This window comes from Chelonoidis abingdonii, chromosome 4 (genome assembly GCF_003597395.2).
Source record: "Chelonoidis abingdonii isolate Lonesome George chromosome 4, CheloAbing_2.0, whole genome shotgun sequence".
In the NCBI taxonomy this organism is placed as follows: Eukaryota; Metazoa; Chordata; order Testudines; family Testudinidae; genus Chelonoidis; species Chelonoidis abingdonii.
In genome coordinates, this window is record NC_133772.1 from 3,686,463 (window position 1) to 3,696,256 (window position 9,794).

Consider the following 9,794-nt stretch of genomic DNA (forward strand, 5'->3'; position numbering starts at 1 on the left):
TCCTGAGAGACCCTATAATAATAGAGCAATGTAATGGGAGACCCTACAATAACAAGGCAGCGTGTGCAATGGAATGAGAGACCCTACAATAACAGAGCAGGGCAAGGAGAGACCCTACAATAACAAGCAAGGACAATGCCATCCGGGACACTACACTAAAGCAGCAGCGTGTACAGTATAGAAGCCCCTACAATAACAGAGCCGTGTAATGGGAGACCCTACAAAAACAGCGGGGGAGCGGCCCCCGGCCCGGTGACAGAGCGGCTGGAGCGGGGCCGGGGGCGGGCCCGGCCGGGAGGTGGATCCCTGCGCAGCAGGTTGGGCGGCTTCTCTGGCTCCGGGCGCCGTGAAGAGGGGAGGGAGCGAGCGCCGCGTCCCAGTGTCCCAGCCAGTGCGGAGACAGCGCACCTGCCCGCCGCCCTCCGCGCCGCCTGCCCAGGAGATGGGGGCGCCCCTGAGGGCGCTGCTCTGCCTCCTCCTCAGCCTGGGTGAGTGCGGGCGGGGCCGCTCGACCCCTGCCCCCACCGTCCCCCTTCTCTGGTTCCCCAAACCCCTCTTCTGCCTCTCCCCAACCCCCGGTTCTCTGGTTCCCCAAACCCCTCTTTTGCCTCTTCCCAAACCCCCCTTCTCTGGTTCCCCAAATCCTTCTTCTGCCTCTCCCCAAACCCCCCTTCTCTGGTTCCCCAAATCCCTCTTCTGCCTCTTCCCAAACTCCCCTTTTCCGGTTCCCCAAATTCCCCTTTTCTGGTTCCCCAAATCCCTCTTCTTCCTCTCCCCAGACCCCGCTTCTCTGGTTCCCCAACCCCCCTTTTCCGGTTCCCCAAATCCCCCTTCTGCCTCTCCCCAAACTCCCCTTTTCTGGTTCCCCAAATCCCCCTTCTGCCTCTCCCCAAACCCCCTTCTCTGGTTCCCCAGATCCTTCCCCCCCGACCTTTCCTCTGCTCCTTCCTTCTCCAAGTGCCCCTGTCTGTCCCGGTCGCCCAGCGCAGGGTCCTAGCTCTCCCACCCTGCGCGGAGCTGTGGGGCTGGGACCTGGCCAGGCTGGGCAGGGCTGGGTCTCAGAGCGCCCTTTGGTGCCCCAGGGCCATAGGTGCTGGAAGTAGGGGTGTTGGTTGTGCTGCCGCACCCCCTGGCTTCAAGTGGTTTCCATTATATATAGGGTTCAATGGCTCTCAGCACTCCCGCTATACAAATTGCTCGGGGGGAGGGGTCAATATGGGGCTGCAAATCACGTGTGTGTGTGTCTGTATGTCTGTAAGGTGGTTATGGGTGAGTGGGTCTGTGTGATGCAGTGTGTGTGGGGAATGTGGGGTGGGTGTTTGTGGTGAATGTGATCATGCAACGTGGTGGTGTTGATGTGTGTGTCTGTGTGATGCCTGCCTTGTGTGATCCATGTGTTGTGGGTGCTGTGAGGTGGTGGGTGATGCACACAGTGTGTTACAGGTGTGATATGCACTGTGTGTGTGTCCGGTGATGTTTGTGTCCTGTTACAGGGGTGTGTGTGTCATGCAGTGTTTGTGTATGTGCATTTCTGCAGGATGTGTGTGTGTTGTGTGATGAGAAGGACACTGTCATTTTGGATTTAGAGTGAAAAACACCTGCCAGTTTTTTCTGGCTTGTTCTGCAGTTGATTGGTTTGAGGATTTGTACATTCCTGCAGGGCAGGTTTCCCTGGTCTGAGCTACCCTGATTTGTAGGGGGGACAGGGATGGCTAATCCTGATTTAGGAAGAGGTTTTGCCTGTCTGGAAAGGTTTGCGTCCGAAGCCAGCAGGGCTCCTGGGGTCTGTTCCCAGCTGTTTGGAGGAAGTGCTTTCTAATGGTTAGAGCAGGAGGGACTAGCAGCCAGGACTCCTGGGTTCTGTTCCTAGCACTAGGAGGGGAGTGGAGCCTAGTGGGTTGGAGCAGAGGGATACAGATGAAAGGCCCCATTGCCAGACCTCCTGAGCCAGCCCGGCCCCTTTGTCTCCTTGTACAAACAGTATTTGGGAGACTGTGAAACTCCCTAAGGTTCACCTGAAACTCCCGGTAATCAGACACTGTGTGAAAGGCGCTGAAACCCAAAGCACAGCAGCAAATGGCCCATCAGCCCCTGCATTGTGTGTGTCTTTGCTCAGCTTGGGTGTCACCTGGGATGCAAGCTACGGACATGAACACCTGACCACCCTCTCTTTCCTCCCTGCTCTCCCCCAGCAGGCTGGGTCTGCTCCTAGTTCTCAATGCAGCAGCAACAGGGCTCTGGCTGGCTCACGGGAGCAGGGAATGGGACACAGGCACTTGCCCCCCTACCTGTCTGTCTGTCAAGACTCCTGGGTTCTATCCCTGGCTCGGGGAGGGGAGTGACTCTGATCCAGCTGAGTCTGGGGGGCAGCGGATGGGACATGAGCAGGGCCGGCTCCAGCTTTTTTGCTGCCCCAAGCGGTGAAGAAAAAAAAGGGGGGGGGGAGACAAACCAGATTGATCTGCTGCCGAATTGCCACCAAAGAGGAGGCGAGGGACTGAAGGGCCCACTGCCGAATTGGCACCGCAGACCCAGACGTGCCGCCCCAACAACGGATGGACTGCCACCCCTTTCTATTGGCCGCCCCAGGCACCCGCTTCCTTTGCTGGTGCCCTGGAAACGAGGCCTTTCTTCTCTAGGGAGCCCTGGCTCAGATCTGGCCCCAGGGAGCGGGGAACTGGCTTGGGGTGAGGAGGGATGGGAAGCAGGGAATGGGAGATGTTCCCACGGCTGAGGTATGTGAGCAAGGATCTGTGTGAGCCTGCCCCTGTCCGAGGGTTGCACAGAGATCTCAGCCTCTGATCTGCCCCCATAACCAGCGCTAGGCCATGGCTCCCTAACGGCACAGAACCTAATCGAGGTGCAGCCTGTGGGCTGGGTTGGGTCGAGTCATGTCTAATGCTGGGCCGGGCTCCCACCACCCCTGCTAGTGCTTCTGAAGCTGGCCCAGGCGCCTCTAGCAGAGGAGGTTATGTCCCTGTGTCATGCTGAAGTAACCTGTCCCACGGGTCTGGCTCTATATTTAGCCTCTCCGCTCAGGTGGGAGGAATGCTGGGCGGAGAGACAGCCACAAATAGCTACTGGCCCATGACTGGCTCCCAGGCTAATGCAGGTCACTTGAGGTGATACTGAATCAGAAGTGCCCTCTCTGTGGGGAGCGAGGGAGATGGGTGTATATGGCCCACTGAGCCTGGCTCTCGCTGGGAACTGGGCTGAGACGTGGCAAACTCACTTCACACCGGCCACTCAATGGGACATCAGCTTGGGTGGTTTGAAAGCAATATGGATCCAAGCTAGCTCCCCCTAGAGGGTAAAGGCCCCGGATCCCATTCCCTGCGGTTTTGAGGCAGTCAGTAGCTCTGCCCTGGGGCTGGATTGGAGCCAGCGCCCCGTAGAGGGAAAAGTCCCCGTGTCCCATTCCCCTGAGTCATGCAGAGCCTTGAGGAGTGAAACTCTGACAACTTGCCGACTTGCTGAAGAATCTGGAATGACGCTGGCAGGCCAGGGCCCTTCCTCTGAACAGGGAGCAGTTCCTGGAAAGGAGGTGGCACGGGCTGGGAGACAGAGACAAGGCCACAGAGAATAACCCTGCTCGGCTGCAGTGACATGTCTGCCTTGGCCCAGGGGCTGGGCTGGGTAGGAAAGAGCTTGGAGAGACCCAAAGGCCTTGGTGTTCCTGACTCAGAAGGTGGCGCTCTTCCCTCTGTCTGACAAGACTCCTGGGTTCTATCCCTGGCTCGGGGAGGGGAGTGGGGTCTAGTGGGTTAGAGCAGGGGGGGCTGGGTTCTAGTTTGGGCTCTGGAAGGGGAGTGACATTCAGTGGGTAGAGCTTAACTATTACTTGGTAGCTATATCAGCATCTTTATTATTGGCTACTGAGTGGGTCCTATCCCAGAAATCTGACAACCTATTCCCCCAGCAGAAATGGAGGTCCCCCTTTCTAGCCCCTCCCCCAATTACCCCAGAGATGCTTCATTTCAGTGGCCCCGGTGCTGATGCGTGTTGCCCAGGGATGCATTCCTGATTGTGCCTCTTTTTTTCCTCCTCTGAACAGGTGTACAGGAGACCTATGGACAATCAGGTAAAGATCTGGCTGGGAACGTGGCCTGTACGGGCAGCTTGAAGGTCACTTTTTTCCTCCTGATCATTTTCTCCAGAAGCCCCCCCACTTCAAGCATTTATTCAGCTAGTGTCATTTTCCTTGGTGGTTGTGTAGCCAGGTGTCAGCATCAATAGGGGATATTTGTGTTGAGTGTAACCAGCCTCCATAGTGATGGGAGGAGGATTTGAGCCCACCATCTCCTGAGTTTAAGGTATGAGATGCTACCAGTGGAGCTAAGGGAGGAGCTCCCTTGACTTGCACCTATTGTAGGCTCATTAACATCATATGTGGGAATGATGGTGCACCCCCAGAGGGGAACGGGAATGAACATCTATCTTCCCTCAGGGGTCAGGTCTACGTTAAAAAGTTAGGTCAACCCAGCCACCTCACTCAGGGATGTGAAAAATCTATCCCACTGAGCAGCATATTTCAGCCGACCGAACCCCTGGTGTAGATGGCGCTGCCTTGACAGAAGAATTCTTTCATTGATGTAGCTGCTGCCTTTCGGGGAGGTGGATTAAGTACAGTGACGGGAGAGTCTCTTCCATTGGTCTCAGTAGCGTCTACACCGCTGTAGCGTTTCACGTATAGACAAGCCCTTAGTTTGGGTTACGTTTGTGTTGGGAAGTTGTGGTGCAAATGGTCTCTCAAAACTTTTTGGATGGCAAAAATTGGGTTTTCAACCAAATTTCTTCCCCCCACCCCGAAAGATCTGTTCTCTACAGGAAAATTTAGATGCTTTTGTGGAAAAGCTGAGCAACCTAAAACCAAAAACAAACAAAAATATGTTTTGGACCTTGTGGGTTTTGTCCCCAAATCTGATAGAGGGGTGGGATCTAATGGATTAGAGCAGGGAGCAGAGGGCAGGGTGGGTTGGGAAGTCAGGACTCCTGGGTTCTAGCCCAGGCTCTAAGAGAGGAGTGGGGTCTAGTGGTTAGAGCGAGGGGCTGTTTCTGTTTTACTCACTGTTGCTCTGCCCCCCTGCAGGAACATGTGGAAGTGCTATCATGGGACGGATTGTGGGGGGCACAGATGCACAGGATGGGCAGTGGCCTTGGCAGGTCAGCCTGAATTTTCAGAGTAATCATGTGTGTGGCGGCTCCCTCATTTCCCCCCAGTGGGTGATCACTGCAGCGCACTGCTTCCCACCGTAAGTACAGACCGCGGAGGGGGTCATCTGGGCTGGGCCACGCTTTGAGTGTTACCCGCGGTGGGGCTATTCACGAGGAGTCTGTATCTTCCATCCATTTCTGACCCTAAATCTGTTGGACTGGGTTTCTGTGGACAGACTCCCAGCTGCCCCCACAATCCTACCAGAACCAGAGGTAGAATCCAGAATTCCTGACTCCCCCCACCCCCCATCTCGGGAGGGAGGGAGACTTCCCTCCCAGAATGAGGATAGAATCAGAACCCAGGAGTCCTGATTCCCATATCCGCCCCACTCTAACCCACTAGACTCCACTCCCAATGTGTACGTGTACCTCTACCCTCCACAACATAGAATCTGCCCGCGCATGGCGTGTTTCCTTGCACCTACACTGCTGCTATCTAAGGGAGATTTACTCCCCATTAGCTGAAGCTTTCTGCAGCCTGAGGTGCTGGCTTCTCTCCTTGCTGAGGTCCCACGTCTCTCTCCCCCACCTTACAGGGAAAACCCCATCACTGACTATGAGGTGATGCTGGGAGCCTTCCAGCTGTCCAGCCCCACAGCTGACATCAAGGTGGTTGGGGTGGAGCAGGTCATCAAGAACCCCGGCTACACGGATGAGGGCTCCGGCGGGGACCTTGCGCTGGTGAAATTGAAAGAGTCCGTCACCTATACACGTACCATTCGCCCCATCTGCCTGCCATCTGCTTCCGTCAGCTTCCCCAGCGGCATGACCTGCACTGTAACTGGCTGGGGGAATGTGCTTACCTCTGGTGAGTGAAGGGTCAATACAGCCACCTCTGGGGAGAGGCAGCTGGGTAATGATGATGCACATGGGGATGGCTCGCCTGGTGCTGAGATGCAGCTGTGTTTGGGGTGGGGCAGCTGGATAACAGCTGCCAACAATTTTGGAGAGGAAGAGAAGGTGAATTGTGTGTTCAGTTGAAACTGCAGGGAGGATTTTCGGGTGTGTAACAGCCCCTGAGCTTTGCTCTGGGATCTGGACTCATATCAATCCCCCTTACCCCTAAGCCTGGCTTAGAGCCTGGGCTGCTGTGGAGTGAGTCCCTTTGCCCGTCCCCTCCCCACACAGTGCCCCCTGGTGGCTCCCTTCCCCCCCACGGTACTGAGGAGTCAGCTACCCAGCCTGACTTCGCTGATTTCTTTTCCCCCATGCAGTCAGCCTGCCCAGTCCCAAGACCCTGCAGCAGCTGGAGGTGCCAGTGATTGGGCTGGAGACCTGCCGCTGCCTCTACAAGATCAACGCCAACCCAGCGGATTCCCACGTGATCCAGAACGACATGATGTGTGCAGGATACGCCGAGGGCAAGAAGGACGCCTGCCAGGTGAGCGAGATGCTGGGCATCCATCTGTGCATGGCACTAAGGGTGGGGCTACTGGGAGTCAGCGCTGGCTACTATGAGCATTGGCCCAATGGTTGGGCTGTAGATTTTCCATCCCTTCTGGGCTTAGGTGCCACTACTTGACCTTTGACCTCAAGGCCCCCACTCGCGTTCTGCCAGTCTCCACCTACCATGGCTAAGCTTTGTAGTAACCATCCATTTGTATCCCACTACTGCCACCAATCCCCCTCCTAATACCATTTCCCTCTCCCACCCTGTTCTTCCAGGGTGACTCCGGGGGACCCCTCTCCTGCCGTGTGGGCAATGCTTGGCTGTTAGCTGGGGTGGTGAGCTGGGGGGACGCGTGCGGGTCCCCCAACCGGCCTGGCGTCTACACCCGCACCTCAGCCCACACAGCCTGGATTAAACAGATCATCCCGGCGGTGGAGATGAGCGACGTGCGCGTGAATCAGGAGCCAGTCTCGGAGGAGGGGCTGTGTCCCAACACCACCAGTCGGCCTGGCCCCTATGACGGCGTCCAGCCCCATCCTAACTGGCCCCGGCCAATCACCCCCAAACAGCCGTTTGACCATGCTACCTCCCACATCCTCGCTGCCAGCCTGCTGTTCTTCTGCCTGCTACTTCACGTACTCCCTGCCCTATAGCGCCCCTACTCTCAAGGTCAGCTCTGCATGGGACCCCCCCCCCCCATGGCAGTCCAGGGGCATCCTGCCCCCCTCCCAAACTCAGCAGGATGGTGCCGAGATTTCAAAGACTTGGGTTTCCCGCCCCATCCCTTATTGTTCTCGTTTGTTTCCTGTGTTGTGCTGCTCTGTCATGATCAGGGAATTGACATGACTTCAGGGCACCGAGCTGGCAGCAGCCCTGTTCGTAGCAACGTCATTTCTGCCTCCAGTCCTGCAGACCCCTGAGTTCTGGCCAACAGGGTCCTGCAAACTTCTCCCAAGCCTTGCTCTGAGATCGAGGCTCACACCAACTCCTCCAGCCTCGCTCTGGGGCTCATGCCAGCCCCTGAACCTCACTCTGGCACCTGGGCTCACGCCAGCCCCTCCAGCCTCACTCTGGGGCTCACGCCAACCTCTCCAGCCTCGCTCTGGCTCCTGGGCTCATGCCAACCTCTCCAGCCTCGCTCTGGCACCTGGGATCACGCCAACTTCTCCAACCTCGCTCTGGGGCTCATGCCAGCCCAGGAACCTCATTCTGGCACCTGGGGTCACGCCAACCCCTCCAGCCTCGCTCTGGGACTCACGCCAATCCCTCCAGCCTCAGTCTGAGACTCATGCCAGCCCCTAAGCCTCGCTCTGGGACTCAAGCCAATCCCTCCAGCCTCAGTCTGAGACTCACGCCAGCCCCTAAGCCTCGCTCTAGGACTCACTTCAACACCCGAGCCTCGCTCTGGGACTCACACCAGCCGCTGAGCCTCACTCTGGCACCTGGGGTCATGCCAACCCTGCCAGCCTTGCTCTGACCCCCAGGGCCCCACTCTGTGAGAATCAGGGCCCTGTAGGCAGTTCCCCAACTCCTGTTCTCAGGCCTGGTTCTGTCAGCATGACACCTCCAAGGGCAGCCTAACAAGCTCCCAATCTTCCTCTTCTCACCCTGATTCTTCCAGGGAGACTCCGGGGGACCCCTCTCCTGCAAAGTGGGTAGTGTCTGGCTGCTGGCCGGAGTGGTGAGCTGGGGGGATGCATGTGGGACTGCCAACCGCCCTGGCGTCTATACCCGTGCCTCAGCCTATGCTGCCTGGATCCAGGAGACCATCCCAGACGTGGCGCTGAGCGACGTGAGCGTGGATCTGGAGCCGGTCTCTGAGGAGGGGCTGTGCTCCAGGGCTGCTGCTCATCTCCTGGCCCCCTGGCTGCTCTGCTGGGCCTTTCTGAGCCTGGTCCAGGCAGGGTAACCTCACCCGGGCCAACTCCAAGTGTAGAGACGCAAGGCAGGGAGAGGATCTTGGGGGCACGGGATCCGCCACTGATCATAGCCACTTGGCCACGGATACTCCACTAGAACTGGATTTTGCCCCCAACTTCCCCTCCCTACAAGCGTATTTTAGGGGTCCTGCCTGGGCAGCCCTCTGACTGTGGTTGTCCCCAAAGGATTCTGGCAGGAGACAGATTGGCCCCAAAAGAGGGGCGCTCTGGGAAACGTTCCCTCCTCCTTACACCTGCGTCACGCAGAAACAGCTGGGTTTCAGTCCCAGCGTGAGTCAAGTCGACAGGACCTAATGTGACACGTCTGGCAGGAAGCTCTCGGCCCCTCAGCGTCAGCCGAACCCCCAGGGCTGGGCCGGGCAGCACCTGCAGAGCTGGTTTTTCCACCCGAGGAGAGTCACTGAGTGAGGGCAGGTGCTAAAGGGATTAGGGTTCATCACACACGCCCAGATGTGAGCTAGAGGCTGGTAGCACACGGGACTGTGTCTGCCTGTCTTTTATCTGGGGCGTCAGGCCAAACCTCCTGCTTGTTCTAAGTTGGGGTGGGGCATGGAAGGGCTGTTTAACTCCAGAGGGAGAGTTTAATAAAGAGGGTGTTAGCCCTGTACTATGGGAAAGGCTCTGTTACTTTTTTTTTTAAAGGTTTTGTGCTGTTCTAACCTCTAAACATTGCCCCCATCCCTAAGCCAGGGCTAGGGCCCCGGCATCCAAGGGCCCAGCCTGGCCCAACTCCCCTGCCAGAGCCGGGACTGGAACTCCAGCATCCATGCGCCCAATCCAGCCCGGCCTGGCTCCCCTCCCCGAGCTGGGGCTGGAACCCCAGCATCCATGGGCCTGACCCCGCTCTCCTCACCGAGCCAGGGTTGGAACCCCAGCATCCACGCACCCGGCCTGGCCTCACTCCCCTCCCCAAAACCCTGGCAACCACGTGCCCGGCCCCGCTCCCTTCCCTGAAACCCTGGCATCCACGCACCCAGCCCCGCTCCTCTCCCCAAGCTGGGGCTGGAACCCCAGCATCCACACACCTGGCCGCACTCCTCTCCCCAAGCTGGGGCTGGAACCCCAGCATCCACACGCCCGGCCGCGCTCCTCTCCCCAAGCTGGGGCTGGAACCTCAGCATCCACGCGCCCGGCCGCACTCCTCTCCCCAAGCTGGGGCTGGAACCCCAGCATCCATGTGCCTGGCCCTGCTCCCCTCCCTGAGCTGGGAGTAGACCCCAGTTCTAGGGGCCCTGCCCCACAAAGGATGG

The 9,794-nt window shown here is 57.9% G+C and overlaps 1 protein-coding gene across 2 annotated transcripts; it reads left to right on the forward strand.

The window, feature by feature from the left end:
* Nucleotides 1-379: 379 nt before the first annotated feature.
* On the forward strand, nt 380-9,151 carry PRSS8 (serine protease 8). Of its 2 annotated transcripts, XM_032785038.1 has the most exons (7): nt 380-488; nt 4,055-4,081; nt 5,090-5,252; nt 5,751-6,022; nt 6,429-6,595; nt 6,880-7,273; nt 8,226-8,309. In XM_032785038.1, the coding sequence occupies exons 1-6, from the start codon at nt 443-445 to the stop codon at nt 7,255-7,257; spliced, it is 1,053 nt and encodes a 350-aa protein (XP_032640929.1). In that variant the 5' UTR covers nt 380-442; the 3' UTR covers nt 7,258-7,273; nt 8,226-8,309. The 2 variants fall into 2 exon arrangements, with proteins under 2 accessions (XP_032640929.1, XP_032640930.1); XM_032785039.1 differs by lacking the exon at nt 6,880-7,273 and having other exon boundaries at nt 8,226-9,151.
* The last annotated feature ends 643 nt before the right edge of the window (nt 9,152-9,794 follow it).